The 16,489-nt window shown below is 42.2% G+C and overlaps 1 protein-coding gene across 6 annotated transcripts; it reads left to right on the plus strand.

Annotated features, from left to right (window-relative positions):
* Positions 1–1,147: 1,147 nt before the first annotated feature.
* Positions 1,148–15,630, plus strand: cd59 (CD59 molecule (CD59 blood group)). Of its 6 annotated transcripts, none has more exons than XM_038705672.1 (4): positions 1,148–1,277; positions 9,454–9,517; positions 13,901–14,002; positions 15,091–15,446. In XM_038705672.1, the coding sequence occupies exons 2-4, from the start codon at positions 9,463–9,465 to the stop codon at positions 15,288–15,290; spliced, it is 357 nt and encodes a 118-aa protein (XP_038561600.1). In that variant the 5' UTR covers positions 1,148–1,277; positions 9,454–9,462; the 3' UTR covers positions 15,291–15,446. The 6 variants fall into 6 exon arrangements, with proteins under 6 accessions (XP_038561600.1, XP_038561598.1, XP_038561596.1 ...); XM_038705670.1 differs by lacking the exon at positions 1,148–1,277 and adding an exon at positions 2,406–2,630; XM_038705668.1 differs by lacking the exon at positions 1,148–1,277 and adding an exon at positions 3,043–3,102.
* The last annotated feature ends 859 nt before the right edge of the window (positions 15,631–16,489 follow it).

Here is a 16,489-nt window from a genome sequence, read left to right on the forward strand (position 1 = left end):
AAGGTCTCCATTTTAAAACAAAAATAAAAAAGTAGGCTGTAGGTTTACCAATTTGAAATTATAGCTGCATAACGACAAGACATCAAACCAATGTCGAATTCTTTATCAGAGCGTTCCTGACTAACACTGCCACTCTGTACCTGGAGAACATCTGCTGCCGCTGATGACTCGCTGATTGGAGTCTGTCGCGCCCTCGCACTTTGCTTCTTCGTCAGACCGCCGCTTCATAACATCGTCATACTCAGTGTTGTGACTTAATGTCAGTGAAAGTCGTGTAGTCTGCACCAGGCTTTAGTCACACTGAATCTAAACACATGTATCATGTCTGTGTTCAGGTTCGCCCGAGTTATGATTCAACAATAAGTAGCTTAAGTAAACTTCATCAGTCAGGAAGAAATCAGAGGTCAGGGGTGGTGGTCTGGGTCGAGAGGCTGCTCTGCACCCCGGCTGCTTTAATGGAGAATTTATTTAAGTTTTGTGTCAAAGCCAAACAGTTTCTGTTTGACGTGGTTTTGTGTGCGTCTGTCTGTCTCCAGGAGACGGAGTGTGAAAAGGTTTGTGGGTCTCCTGCAGGGTTTAACAGCCACTTGGACTCAAGTCTAAAGAAAAGGGAGGAAATCTGTTAACTCGCAAAAACAAAGGAGGGCAGGAAGGGATTTGACGTCCCATAATGCTCTGACTATTTTCATTTCAGAGAAGCCAAAACCGCTTTTCAAAATCAACTCTTCCAGCAGCGGTGATCTGCTGCTGCTGTCAGTGCGTCAGAAAGCGAGTGGAGGCTGGCGAATGGTGAAACTGTGACTTCTTTGTTTGCGGACGAGGCTGAATGAAATGACCTTTGTCCACAGGCGTCTGCTCGCTTGTTGTCACACACAGTCTGCAGCTGCCTCGACTCTGACGTCGCCTTTAAGCTTAAAGCCAACTTTGTTTGAGTGGTAGAAGTCAAAGTTGTTGCATTTTCAAAAAGCCCTCCCTTTCTCCAGGGAACACTGCAGACCAGATCATAGACTGGATTTAAAGACAAAGGGGTTCCACGTCATGATTGACAGCTGAGCCCTGCTCGTGATTGGGTCCTGGCGGGACCTCGATACGGAGGCTCGGACCCCTGTGTTTTTGTACAGTGGGAGGAAGTGGAGACGTGTCGTCCATCTTTATGTCCAGTCTGTCCTCAAGACTCACAGCTGAACTTGTTCCTGATTGACTCCCCCCTCAAGACACTCTAAAGCCCATTGGATGCCCTCACTTCCTGTTTGTCAGTTTGGACTAATGAGCAGCAGGTACTATAGATGGCAGCTCATGAGCTCATTTGTAGCCCGAGCTACACAAATAGGACTACAGATCTATTGTGTAGGATGGGATAAATAATCGAATCAGAAATTACAATGTGTTGGCCTATATTGTGGACTCAAGGTATCACATTTTGAAAAGCAGTGTCCAGCTGAAGGTCACTAGCCAAGCGGTATGTGCTGTACCATCATGGTCCACCAGCTGATGTTGATGTGGCACGCTTTAATTGTGCGACGGTGCAGAGAGAGAACGACCCCAGTAGTGTCCAAAAAGTGTTTTCGTTCTGCCGGCGACCTCCCTGCACAGTCCTCTGCTTGGAAGTCCCTAGAGAGGAGGAGGGGAGGAGCGAATAGGGGATGATTTTCGGACTGTGTGCAGGAATGATCGTGTTCACGGGTAAAACAGCGAGCACTGTCAGTAGGAGACGGTAAATATACACTGATCAGCCACAATATTATGACCACCTGCTGGTCTCCCTTTTGCTGCCAACACAGCCCTGGCCCGTCGAGGCCTGGACTCCCCTGTGTGTTCTGATACCTTTCTATCAGAACCAGCATCAACTCTTTCAGCAGTTTGACCTACAGCAGCTCGTCTGTAGGATCGGCCTTCGCTCCCCACGTTGGTTTTGGGTTCTGTGTTTCTGTAAGCTTTATTTGATCTTGTAATGTTTAGGGTTTTCTGTTTTGAAGCTAAGTTTAGTCTTTAGTTTTTTCGCACGTTTAACTTTACTTAGGATCTGTCTTGTCTCTTATCTTAGTTCTTAGTCCTGCGTTTTAGTTCTTTGCCTCAGTTCTTAGTTCCTGTCCTATCCTGGTACTTCTGTGCTTGTTATTATTTTGGTCTTGTCTACTGTTTCATCCTAGTCTCTTTCTGTTTCTGTCTGCTCCCTCTGATCACTGTGCCCTGTCTGTTCTCTACTTGTGTCTGTGTCTTAGTTCTTAGTCCTTTGTCTCCATGTTTGTGTAGTCCTGTTTCCTGTTTGGTCCTGTCTCTGTTCCCTGCCCTGGTTTTGTTCTGTCATGCTGTTGTTCCCTGTTTTCTGTTTTACTTTCATAACTTTCATACTTCCTGTTTTATTTTGTACTGTTCAGTTCTCATGTGTCCTTGTCTAGCTTTGTTTCCTGTTGTATGATTACCTGATATGTTTCAGTTGTGCTTGCCTCCCTGCTCGTTTGCCTGTGTACTTAAGCCTTCAGTTCTGTTCCGTCTTTGTGACGTACTTAGTCTTCAGCCGTGCCTTGTTCCCTGTGTTCTTGGATTTTCCATTGTGGACACTAATTTGCTCTTTGTTTACCTTGTCACTTTGGATTACCTCAGTGTTGGACTTTGCCTTGCACCTTCACGTAAGCATGTTTCAGTTTGGTTTTTGAGTTAATAAATCTTTTGAACTGCACCTTTGCGTATAGTCCACACCTTAGACTCATTCCCATGACCCGGTCGCCGGTTCATAGTTTCTCCTTCCTAGGACCAGTTCTGATGCCAGTTTGGAGACGTTCAAATCCTCTCACTGCCCACATCAACTCTGACGACACAATGTTCACCTGCTACCTGATAGACACACCCACTGGCAGGTGCCATGGTAACGGGATAATGAGTGTTATCAATTTCACCTGTCAGTGGTCATAATGTTATGGCTGATCAGTGGTGATAAAATGTTTTTCTGATCTGTACCTTCCCCCTCCCAGGTTTTAAAACAGAGAAACAAAATCTGGGGCGAGTTCAGTCTCAAAACGTTTTGCACCGGTTTGCAACACTTTCAGATTGAACAACATGTTTCCTGGCAACGTTGCGCAACGTTCTCCAACGGGCTTCGAGGTATGTTTGCTTCCGTTTGGTGGGCGTGTCTCAGGTGTTACCCAATCAGCTGCAACAACGGCGATAAAAAGGCAGGAAAATGCAGTGCGCTTGCGTACACAGCAGGTCAGGGGACCACCGTTTCCGCTGAAAACGTTTTGCTTCGTTTTATCTGCGCTGAACTGGCCCCTGGTGTTCCTGGTAATTCACAGGTCAGCTCAGAGAAAACATTAGAGCACTGCATGTTTTGATAAGCAGGTCCAAGCTTAAAGACAAGACACTGACCTGAAGTCAGACTCCACTGTAACAACTAAGCTGCATTCAGTCACCAAAACTCATTAAAGATCATTATTTCTACACATCAGAGGCCAAATGAAACCTGAAAAATGCAGAACACGTTTTCACTGTGTTTTTATTCATAAGAGAAGTAATGAATAAACTAAACCTGCACAGGTTTCCGCAGGTCGCTCACATATTCATTTATCTGGCGAATGAGAATAAACCCTCATGTTTACAGAACGCGTCCTGGTGGAGAGTAGCGGGAAAGGGGACACGATAAAAGCTGTAGTGTCAGTGTCGGACTTTAGTAGTTTTTCAGATTTGTTCTTCACTGTGAACTGCAGAGAAAGTGAAGTAGTTTAAACGTGAAGCGAATGTTTGGACAAAAGGCCTCAGACGGCAGCTGGATGCAGATACAGTCGCGTCTCTGTGTGCAGCAGCCGACAGCCCCGTCTGTCACACCCTGGAACTGATGCATGACAATGCAAACACAGCCGAGCAAAGCGCTGCAGAGAAAAGACCACTTTTTCTGTGTCATCATACTCTGCGGCGCTCGGCTGCTGGACACGACCCTGAGCTTTGGCACAATGTGTCGTTTAAAATAGTTTGATTGGGTCACCTACTGCAACAGGTAACCGCTTTGCAAAGAACAAGGTGATTTTCAGATGGCTGCACGAGATAAAAGCTGCAAGCAAATGTACAAGAAAAGACATAAAACATAAAGTACCCCAGTAACAGCTAAATGTTTAGTGTTTCTTAAGAAAAGCTTTTTGTGAACCAGATTTCGGGCCTTGGCGATTCCATCAGCGCCACAACAAATGCCAATCCAACGCCAGAGCCTCCCACACCAGAGAGAGGACAGAGCGGCACTCAGAGCTGGAAGAACTTCAGTAAAAGTAGTAATACCACAGTACAGTACTATACGATCACGAATAAGAGGAAATAAATATCGTACAAGGTTTGACCATTGTGAGAAATCAAAAAAGCAAAACAATGGAGGGTGAAAAGTCTGATTATTCATAACCCACTATGGGTGAACAAATATGTTCACCAGATAAATTGACCTTTTTATTTTCTATTTGACTCTTGTAAAAGTCTTTTTTCTACTTCCCTATGTTGCTTTTATGTAACGCACTTTGAATTAACCTGTTGCTGAAGTGTGCTGTTCACATAAACCTGCCCTGCATTGAACATTTTACTTAAGAAAGAATACCAAAAGCAAAAGTACTCATAATGCAGAACGACCCATTTCAGAATAATACATCGCCTATTATATAACTGGATCATAATTATAACGTGTTCTTCACTTTAATGTTGCAGCTCTTAAAGGTGGAGCTCTACACTTTAAACGCATCCCGCTGAGTAGCTTAATCAAATAATTATAAAAATGAATCTGAAACTGCAGACTTTTTTTGTGTCTTGAAGACGGCTGTGCTTAGTTTAAACTAAAATAAAAAGCTACAGTAGCAAATTATTTTGTATTTAATCAAATAATTTTTAGGAAAAAGACATTTTTCCCAGCTACTGGGGTAAGATGCATAAAATACTAACCTAGCATTCCACTACTTTAGCCAAAAACTATAAAAATCCTCCTCTTTGAACAATCGCTTGTCTTAAGGCTCCCCTTTATACATACACATACATAGACATGTAAACCTTTAACACAATGGGATTTTATCTACACCTTATTTGACTTGACTCAACTTATGTCAGAATAGCTTTGATCAAATAACTTGAAACAGAGGCAGAGTTGTCATTTACTCTGTGGGCCCTGGGGACACGTCCCCCCACTTTCCTAAAGCATCATTTGTTAAACGTTCTGAAATAAAGCTTGCAGTTAAAAAAACAAAACAAATTCCTTTAGAAAGCTTTATTTGCACAATAAAAAAAAAACATGTACTGCTTTTAAAATATAGAAGCAACAAATGTGCATTGTCCAAAAAAATATTCATGCCTTAAATATTCAAGAAACTCGAAATACGATTTCTGACACCCCTAAAATGGGCCGTACCATTTCCTAACGTTGACGTTAGCGTCTTGTCTGCCCGGTGCATCATGGTACGGCCCATTTTAGGGGTGTCAGAAATCGTATTTCGAGTTTCTTGAATATTTAAGGCATGAATATACTGTTTCCTCTGTGGAGTTTTACCTGCACAGGTAAATGTTAAAATGCACGTGTGTTATTTCATCAGTTTTATTTATGTAGCGCCAATTCCTAACAAAAGGCATCTTATTGTACTTCTCATATAGAGCAGGTCTAGACAGTCTCTGTTTAATATTATTTACAGGGGCCCTAAAAATTCCCAACTCTCCGACAGTGTCTGCCTGCTGCTTTACTGAACGCAGATTACACTTCATTTACAGTCAGCATGAGCAAGAGGAAAGGAATTTCTTGCTGAATAAAGTTGAAACTTAAAACTTGAAATGATAAGAATTAGGAATTAGAGAGGACGATGCAGACTGTGATAGTGTCTTTGGACCTGGTTCAGCATTGTGTGGGTCTGATTTTCTGCCACTTTTGCTGTAGAATAGTGACCCCTGACTACAAAGGTTGTTGTGTGGTATGGGGCCCCCGTGAACTGGTGTAATGAACGTGATTTATCATCATCTGCACACATCAGTTAAATAGGCAGGGAAATTGTAAGGTTTGTAAGATTTTAGTCCCGCTGCTGCGCTGTACTGGGTTTCTTCTAAAGTAAGGTCATTCTTTGGCCCATTATTTAAGATTTGAAGGTCGGGGCTTTTATTTTGAAGGTGTATAGTCGGAAGAGAAACTGTACTTAAGGTAGACTGTAAATAAAATAAAAAAAGGTTTGTCTGCTGTAAGGACAGTTATGTGAATGTCAGGGCACAAGGTGTGTTATAGTTTCCTTTCATCTGGTGTCTAACGTTTAGTCACATTGTGGTTCCTTTTCATAATGTTGTACAGTTTCATGCTGTTAGTGTGTTTAAGCCATAGACTGGATATAAAAAGGTTGAAGCTAGCAAGACTTCTTCATTATCCGTCTTAAAGGGCAGTTATCCCGGAAGAGTTTGCTTGGTATGAAGAAATGCAAGAGTTTGTGTGTTTTGTAGTAACTGCAACATGAGGTTAAATTACCTTTTAAAGCTGCAAATGTGACATAAAAATACTATTAATAGTGTTAATTTTGTCAGCCATTTAAAATTTAGTCTCAGTCCTGTTTCAAATGTCTGTTAGATTTTGTCATATTTATCCTGCTCTATACAGTTTTGTTTTTTTATCAGGTTTTAGTTGACTAAAAGTCTGGGTATTTTTATCCGATGTTAGTAAAAAGAAAAGTATTTTAGTCTAGTTTTAGTCATTAACCGTCATTTTATTCTTTTCTAACTCATTAGTATAATTTTGATTAGCATTTTGGTCAATCTGCTCAAACGAAAATAGAGATTTTTTTTTATCATTTTAGTCTTTATTTCACTCATCTCTCACATTGATAAAATGTTTAGTAAAATTTGAGCGTTAGATTTCATTTTTATTGCAAAGGAGACATTAACTGATCTCAGTTCTGGCTCGATGTGCCGCTTCAAGTTCATGGTGTTTTTTTCCAGAAATCTTATAACAACGTTGCTTCCCGTCCGATATAACCAGGCACTCACAGACTTTAAAGACCCTTCCGCATTTCTGCAGACTTTGGCTGAGGGAATTTCCCACAGTTCATAGTGGCATGACGTGAAACACGGGGGTTACCAGGGGAAGCCCTGGAGCGAGAGAAGCATCACTGCAAATCTGCCTGATAAGAGAAGAAGAAAACAATAAACAATCAAGCGTCGACACCTGAGCTGATGTTAAAACTGTTGAAAGTTTTCTGAACTTAAGATGCTGCGTAGAACACATGAAGTCAGAGGAAAAGCAATTATTACAAACTTAGTTTTTGCTTAATGATGCTGTTTTGAGCAACAATAGTTTATTGATTATTGACAAATATATATTGACATTTCCCTTTTCGACAGCCTGCAGGACTTAAAGATAATACATAAAACAAAAGGTGTGCAACGTGTTTCAGCTTCGTCGGGGTCACGTGATAAAAGGCTGTGATGTTCCTGTTCGCAGCATTTTGAGCCCTCGCAGCCTCTTAAAGTAAAGAAAGGTCTGTGAGGGTTCAGGGTTCAGGGGGGACACTTGGACTTTGAAATGGGACCAAATATCAAAACGCCTCTTTCTCCCGAGCATGTTCATCACCACCACCACAGTGACGTTTTCCTCGCGCACCAAGAGTTCAATCTCAGGACGTTTTGCGGTCGTTGACGTTTTCTGATTGAACGACATGTTTCCTGGCAACGTTCTGCGGCGGGCTTCGACGTGTGTTTTCTCCCGTGTGGTGGGCGTGTCTCAGGTGTTACCCAATCAGCGGCCACAAGTTCGTAAACACAACGGCGTGAAGAAGGCAGGGCAACGCAGCGCGCATGCGTTCACAGCAGGTGTTCAGGGAAAAAACGTTTTGTTACGTTTTGTCGTCGCCCAGCGGAAGAAAAAAAACAGCTGACTGAAAAGACTGTTCAAGTAAAAAGGGAGGGAGAAAATTTTGTCTCCTCTTTATACTGACAAAGAGAGAGAGATTTTATTAACGTTTTTGTTTTATGGATGACATTTTAGTCTCGTCATTTGTTAAAATAGTTGCATCAGTGTTTAAGGACATTGTCTTCGTCTCCTTTTAGTCAGGGGGGGGGGGGGAAGGTCGTTGACGAATATGTTTTGTTTAGTTTCGTCTGACGAAAGTAACACTAGTTATTTCATTCTTAAATGAATAAACTTACACAGAGCGCTCTTATTAGAGGTTGTAATTGGGTATGTGAACAACATTTTCAACATGGTTAAATGCTAAAACAAATTGTACAGATAGAAAGAGCTTGAAATATCCTTTAAAATGATACCAAGACCATGTTTATAGGTTCAATAATCGCACAACACTTTCCAGTGAAGTCAAAGCCAAAGGTGTGACCCTGCGGCACGGCTAAAGCACACTCCGCTGGCTGCTTCTTACGTTGTTAGCCAATGGAAGCAGATTTTGCGGGCAATAAAACTGCCAAGGTCGTCGTTCAGATTCATTGAAAATTCGATAACTTGTAGTTTAGCAACTAAACTAAATGTCTGTTACAGTTTAAAGAATGTTTTTACTCACTTTCAGCTAAAAACGAGACAATTTTGTGACCGACAAACTGTGACTTGCTCAAAATGCCAGTATTTCAACGGGAAAGAGACTTGAAACGAGGAGGTATCTATGGTTTTTCTGGTGGTGTAATCAATCAGAACCCGGAAGTTCCACAAAAAACAAGCCAACAGGAGCAATTATTTTCATAACACTGCAAGTTGTCAGGGAAAATCCCGAGTTACGTCTGTTGGAACCAAGACGGCAGCCGCGATGGTGGAGATAGAGAAATTTCATGTTTGAAATATAACAGGAGAGTAATGCTTTTATTTTCTTTCTTAGCTCTTACTGAGTGTTTAAGGTGTATTCAGGTTTTATGGAGCACATTGTGAACCCTCTGTGAAAGCGTAGACCATCATTCAGCCGGGGACCTCTGACCTTTAATCCAGCCTGAGAGCTTTGTGGTCTTTGCTTGGTCGTTTTTGCTTTGTAGTGTTCTGAATCACCAGTAGCGTGTTGTCTAAGTTTTATGTTATTTAAAATGTGCTGTGTAAATAAATGGGATTGGGTCTCCTGCTGCTCAGATCTGATATTCAGGGTGTAGCTGCAGAATTTCGGGAGTTCAAGTTTCTGTTGGCTCACTGTTGATGGAATAAAAGCTAATCCCTGAGAAGTGACCATACACACAGCAGAGATGTGACTATAGAGGAATGAAAAGACCTTTTAAATAGAAGAAAAGCAGTATACACCAACAGTGTACTACTACACACACTCAGTGAGTCAGCAGCCAAGTGATTGTTGGAGGAGGAGGAGGATGTTTGGCCAGACAGGGAGTCTTTGTGGTCCGCTGGACAAAGAGCCGTTCTCTGCGGTCTGCGTCGGGTCACAGTGGAACAGATCGGACTCAGAACCCAGCCGGACGCTCTGCTGCTCCGACCCGACTCCTTCCCCTGCCTGCTTTCACTCCAGCTTTCCTTCTCGTTTGCAGGGAGACGACATGAAGCGCCGCCTCGGATTATTCCTGCTGGTTTGTTTTGGGATGCTTCACGTGGGTGAGTGGACCGGGACGGATCACATACTGACACCTCTGAACCTCGTGTTCCTAAAAATAACTTTACATTTACATTCATTTACCCCTAATCTGTTCTCACTCCTTATTCAGCATTTATAATCAGTATAAAAACATCAGATTAATGGTTTATAATATAGATTAATTTAAGATTATTTGACAAAAATAAAGGGAAATACAAGACTGCGATCACAGACTGTCATTCAGTTTAGATAAAAACACAATAAAGCTCTTCTTACCAAAGGAGAAGAGTCTGACAGGAAAACAAGTCTTATGTTTGACTGTTTTATGAGTGACAGACAGATTAATATCTGGCATTTTGAGATTATCAGAATCGCCCACAAGGCCGATATATATCATCCTAACTGGCAGCAGATCTAATCTAACAGCATTACTTGTTAAAGAGAACAAAGCAGCTGAGTGACGTCTGACAAACTGGACCTGCTCTGAAAACTACAGCAGAACCCAAAGAATATTTCTGTTTCAATCATTAATGAAGCTTCTGTCTAAAAAGTTACTGCTGAGAGAACAGACAGCAGATTAGACTGGACTCTGCAGGAATTATGGATCATACAGGACTTTGCTTTAATATCTGCATTATACATCCTGCTCTCTAAATGTTAATAAACTCGAATCAGTCGACTTTTTATCTACCATTTCTTTACCAGAAGCTTCAGACCCCTCGGTTTGTTCCAGAGAGCTGCAGCAGTGTAAACGCATGTACGTTTGCCTGTGTGAATCTAAAAGGAACAAACAACCCTCTTGTTGCACGAAGACTAGAATAGTTCAGGAACCAGGAGCTGTTTTTTCATTTTACAGTAATTTATCTTTCCACTGTGAAAAAACTGAGATTTGCAAAATGTGCTGGGTGTAAATGTGGGGAGGGAGGTAGTCTAGAAATCACAATGAGACGTGGAGAACGGCTGCAGCAGAAGGAGAGAGCAAAATCCAAGTGATGTTGGAGAAAGGTCTGAAGGTTTTAGAGGTCCATTAATCCAGCAGGGTTGCTTTCCTGGTCAGTGCTTTTAGTGCCTCAATAAGAGCTGATTATCTAAACCACAACCTGGCAGTCTAAGGAAGCTCAAACTCTCCACACAGAGGAAGAAGAGGACTCTGTAAAGTATCTCCAGCCTCCCATCTTACCGGCCACTCCGACTGGACGCTGCAGCCTGTTCTTGTCACCTGTTGTAGGTCATCCCAAACCAGCTGAGCTTCTGGAGGAGGCGCCGTTGTTCTTTCACACACTGCCACTGTGTTGGCGTTTTAAATCAGCTTATCATCAGGTTTATTACAGCTATGAATCAGCCCGACACTTAAAGCTGCAGTATGAACTTTCTTAAAAATAACTTCTGCTGGACACTTTCTCTACGGCGAACATGAGACAGGTGATCAGGTTCCTCTGGCTCCTCCTACTGCTTCTGATGCCATTTGCACAAATCAAAACAACCAGTCAGAGCCAGGAGCAGCCTCTAAAGGTGTGTTCACATACAACGCAAATTTTTTTTCCTCCCGCTGGGCTTTTATTGTTGGACAACTGCTGAGTGTTCACACACAAGGCGATAACGCAAATGAACACAACCTGCGATTATTCCAGCTGCATGAACCCAAAGTCAACATTTTACTGTGATTAAATAGCAATAAATGGATCAAACTGATGCCGAAATAACAACGATATGATGCAGATTTGGTAAATATATGAATTCATGCTTTGTCAGGTCTGTCAGCACAACAACTTCTAAAATGTTAGTTTTCTGAATGGATCGATCAGGGCTATGCTATGCTAACCTAAGTACAACAACAGCTGGAATAAAGACACATATTTTCTGGGCTCAGCAGGTAGTTCAGCTTCTTCTTTTCTCCTGTTTTATCTGGTTTTATATAAATATGTAGTAGTAGTCCAGCAGAGCTCTTTGTGCCGACCGACGCTGACAACAACACTGGAAGCTACTGAGAAGCTCCAGTGAAGATAAATCAACGTCGTAATCCCAAAAACTAAAGTAAAAAGCTAATCTAATAAAAGCAGTTAACTCCGAGCTCCTCCTGAAGGGTAAACGGCGTAGCTGTCAGAGCAGAATCCAGACAGACTGCGGGGGTTTATTTGTCTGAAAGCTGCAGCGCTGCTCCCGCGGCATTTCACTCCCACGCTCTGCCCGGTCCTCTCCAAACAACGCTCTGAAGCCGTGGCGACGTCCGGCCAACTACAGTGTACAGAACAGAACCAACCTGCGTTTCCTGCAAAACGTGGTTAACATTGTGAAATGGTCACAGTTTGGTTAGGTTCAGGAAAACGTCATAGTTTGGGTTAAAGTTAGTAAACGATGTCAGTCACGTGATAGAGTTCAGTAATGTTTAAGTTAAAACTCTAAATAATTCAGCATTTACTTGGTTTCGCACGGGACTCGAACGCTGTTCTCCAGAGCGAAAGTCCCGGGTTTGACCCTGCCTCCTTATGCCGAACACGTCCCGTCTCCGCACAGAGCTTCCTGCTCAGTATGTTTGATGCCATGGCCTTCAAATCAATGAGAAGCAAAGAGGTGTGATGACAAACACTGGGGAATAACTTCTGAGCCGGGAGGCCGGGTTGTACTAGCCTCTCATCCAGCTGCCTCTGAAACCGGGACGCTCTGCCCTGCGCCGCCAAGAGTCGGAGACACGTCTTTGAGAAGACGGGTCGCTGCGAGAGGGACCGGGGTTCTGGTGAGGTTCTCGCCATGGAGAGCGAGCCCTTCGCAGGATGGTGTCTCCAGGCCAAACAGCTCCTGTCTCTGGGTTTGGAGGCAGACATGGAAGGTTTTGCATCGTTAGTTCGGTTGTTGCCGACTGCAGCTTTAAGTCTGAACGGGCGTGTAGGGCCGCTGAGCAGAATCACTCCCCTCGCTATGACCGAGCCATCAGTCAGCTACAGGAGCTCCTGCAGTTGTTGGTGGACCAAATGTATAAAAACCAGCGACACAGGGATCTGTCCTGCAGAGAAACAGGACAAGTTAAGACCATGTGGGGGGGGCTGTGTTCAAAGCCGTGCAGAAATCTACAGACAGTAAGCGTGAATGTGTACCTGAACAGCATCATCCACACCTCTTTGGTTCCTGCATGCAAACTGCAGAGGCTCCAGTGAATCCTCCACAGACGCAACAAACTCCCTCGGCATCAGATTTTCCATTTCGGGCCAACAGGAACCTCCTGCTGAGGAACATTTAAATGTGAGATGGAAAACAAAACCTAAATGATCTGCACAGTGTTTCAACAGGTGACTCGAGGTCCTTCAGGAGACCCGGTTCAGAACAATGTGTATTTTATTACTGGATTATAATTTGTCACAGTTCTGGGATGTTGGTGTTTCTTGTTTCCTGTTTTATTTTGGTAAACATCCTGTCTGTGTGCTCCGTGACTGTCTGATCAGCCTCACCTGTGTGTTCAGTCTGTGCTGGTTCATGCAGAGTTCAGTCCTGTTCCCTCTGCTCCCCTGAGCTCAGTTTTCCCAAAGTGAAGAGAAACGTTATTATCAGCTCCACATATTTCCCTCTGAAATGTTGTCTTTATATTATGGGATGTTTTCAAAGCAGCATTGTCTGCGTGAGCAGGCATATTTTAAATTATTAATATATTATTCAAAAGGAAAAGTGGCCTCAGCTGACTCCTCTCCCTTTAACAGCTGTTACAGCAACACAGTAATATATTTTTATTATAATGTACAAACAGATAATGCATTTCAAGCCAGTAAAACACAGCTGTAATATATATTACTGTAGAAATGTGTTTCATTTCCTTCCACTGCTGCAGAATAACTTGAAGTTGTTAACTCATTATTGATCCCTGAAAACTGTTTATCTCAGTTTTGCTGACCTAAACTTTGTGTTTATCTTCTCTGGCTATATTATTTATTTATATATATATATAAACACCATGTTACACTATATTTTATAGATATTCTATATAATATTAATGAAGGCAGACAGAGCAGCTGGTCATCAGTTGATCCTACAGTGAAATAATGAACAAAACTCCTTTATTTGTTCATTTTAGATCTAAAAATGTCTGTTTTTAACTTATTTTTCTACCATTTAAGGTTTTTCACAGGACTTGAACAACTTAGATTTACAGAAGAACTACAAACATGGAGGCTGTTCTAAAACCTTTGTACCAGTGTAGTGTAGCTACCTTTATGCTAAGCTAGCTACTTTAGCAGGAGTTTAGCAGTTTCTGTTCCTTTTATCTAATTATTTAACATGAACGTAATTCTTGTGGCGATGGTTCGATGACGCTCCGGAGCTCCCGGCTCACCTGGAACAGGTGTCGGTGACGCTCGACTCGATCTGTGCGAACGCTGGTCGAGCTGAGTAAAGTAAAGTCTCTTCTTCCTCTGCAGGTTCTGGACTTCGCTGCTACAAGTGCTCTGATTACACGGGCCGCTGTGAGAACGTGCAGGAGTGCACGGACGAGGACTCGTGCATCTCTCTGAGTGAGAGAGGTCAGTGACCAACGGCGTTATCGTTTTTTCTGAATTAAAAGTTAGAATACTACAGTAACAATACTACATTGTTGTTCAGTCCGTCTGGCAGAAAGTGCTGTTATGATTCTGAAGGAAAGTTTTCCCTCTGGTGTCCCCCTGCTTCTCTACATCAACTCTCTGTGGATTAGATAGCTTGTTGCTAACGCTACGGTAACCGCCTGCAGGGAAAATGATGCTCGATGATGACAATAATCAGAAGTTTGTGCTGTAACTTAACATTTACTTTTACTGAGTGCAGTAAACTCTCTTGTGGTTTGAGGATTTTAACCCTTTCAATGCATGACGTCCACCACAGTGGACAGATATTTGGAAGCCATTTTGAGCTATTTAAGTTATAGTACCATGTCCCACCCACCACGTGGCGGGCCGCCAAAATCGTCGTCTACTGTAAGATCCTTTTATTCTCAGAAAACTAGACATTTTCCAACAAAATAAGATGTTGGAAATACTTTTAGCCAGATTGTAATTATATATTTCTTGTAAATCTTTTCACACAAAAAAGAGGCAGAAACAAATCTGAGGCAGAACATTCAGAACTATTCTGATAAAATCTTTGTCAACAAATATCCAGGAGGAAAATTAAGTAAAAGCTTTTTTCACTCCTTTTTCCTTTGAACACCTTAAGAAAATAAGTCCTAATTCCTGAATAATTCCACTGAATAAAATCAAACGTTTATTGAACATTTGTTGTTATTGAAAAAAAAATTATATCCTGATAATTATTGTTAGTGTTTTATTGTCCAGTCATTTGTAGATTCCACCTTATTTTATATGTTTTATTTAAAATTATGATATAAATTGCGGTTGAATAACTTTATGTGTATTTATACCACTAGCTTTTAGTAAAAGTTTCAAAAACAGTTTTTTACCAACATTGAGTTCCACTGAATCACCTTCGATGCCTGGGGACACATTTCTAAATTGAATATATTGGGGAACAAAAGTTTAGAGGCATAATTTTTTACTTCTAAAAACAAAAAAGCATTTCTGCTTATCGCAGTATTTTCTGGGTGGTTTGTCCTCAGTGTGTGTTGTTTTGTCTGCAGGTGGGAAGACCATCCGTCAGTGCATCAGGTACACCTACTGCGATAACTCCCGCCTCTCCCAGATGTTCCCGGCGATCTCCGGCTTCACCTACCGCTGCTGCAGCAGCAACCTGTGCAACTCCGGCAACGCCGTTACCACAGCGACGCCCGTCCTGGCCCTGGCGGGTTCCCTGCTGAGTGTTTGGTGGTGTTGGGTCTGAGCAGCTGCCCGTTACAGTAGTTAGTAAGTTAACATGAACTAATCTGTTTGTGTTAGTCGCCTCTCAGGTCGATAAGAGTGACTTTTTCACCGCATTTGCTAATTTTCAATGTCATACTTTATACAACAATTAACAATAAATATAAGAAGAAAAAAAAACATAGTTGTTGTGTTGTATTTTTTTTTATCAGACTCAGGTTCTGAGGCGCCCCGGCGTCTCACCTGGTGGAGCCTCACCTGGTGGAGCCTCACCTGGTGGAGCCTCACCTGTCCAGCCTCTGTCTGCAGCTGTCACTGTCCAACACAGGCTGAAAATAAATTCACGTTCTGGTGTCTTCCTGGAAACAACTCAGATCTATTTAACGATGATTTAAACCTCAACAAAACTTCCCATCAAGGGAAACTACCGCCTGACTACAAGGTCATTACATCATCATCGCTCAGATTTCTATAAATCAGACTCTCTGATCAATCAGCATTTTAATCAGAGTCGCTTTCAAATTATTATCATGACATCATTTCATGTTTTTATATTAAAACCTGGTTATAGCATCCTGCTGCCATTGTGGAAGCTAATGTTGGTCTATGACAATTTTAATAATGTAACTGAAGAAATCGCACTTTGGTTCAGGGGAACTAAGGCGACTTTAGAAACCCAAAAGACGCACATTTAGTGTTTAGGGCCAGTTACATGTTTCAGTGAACTATGCACACCCAGAGCACACATACTGACTTTGTGGATATTGATTGATAATCTAACCCAGACCCCAAACCAGTGAGTCAAACCAAAAACTCAAGGTTGACCTGATGAAATGCAGCACTTGGTGCAGTCTGGCCAAACGTGAGAGGGATTGATTGCTGGTTTCAGGATTTACTGGACATCTGATGGAGATTATCCTAATATGGTAACAGAGACCCGGTTTGAGGTGATGGCTTTGCCTATAATGTTCTGATCTTTAAGCTGCGTCAGTTCTTTCTGCAGTATGGAAGCCCCAAGCGGCCATACATTCATACATGTCAGTTAACGGTGCACAAAAATCTCAGTTCGGTAAGTACCTCGGTACAGGAAGGGGAAAAAATTAAATTGCTGCTGGTTTATTATGAACTTTTGTAAACATCTGTCAATTTAAGGCTCCATCCACTCCAGCGTTTTAGCCACATACAACTAATCTCCGTCTGTATTAAAACAACTGAAAACAC

This window comes from Micropterus salmoides, unplaced genomic scaffold, assembly GCF_014851395.1.
Source record: "Micropterus salmoides isolate LMB-PRFRI ecotype aquatic unplaced genomic scaffold, ASM1485139v1 Ms_hic_scaffold_8, whole genome shotgun sequence".
NCBI lineage: Eukaryota > Metazoa > Chordata > Actinopteri > Centrarchiformes > Centrarchidae > Micropterus > Micropterus salmoides.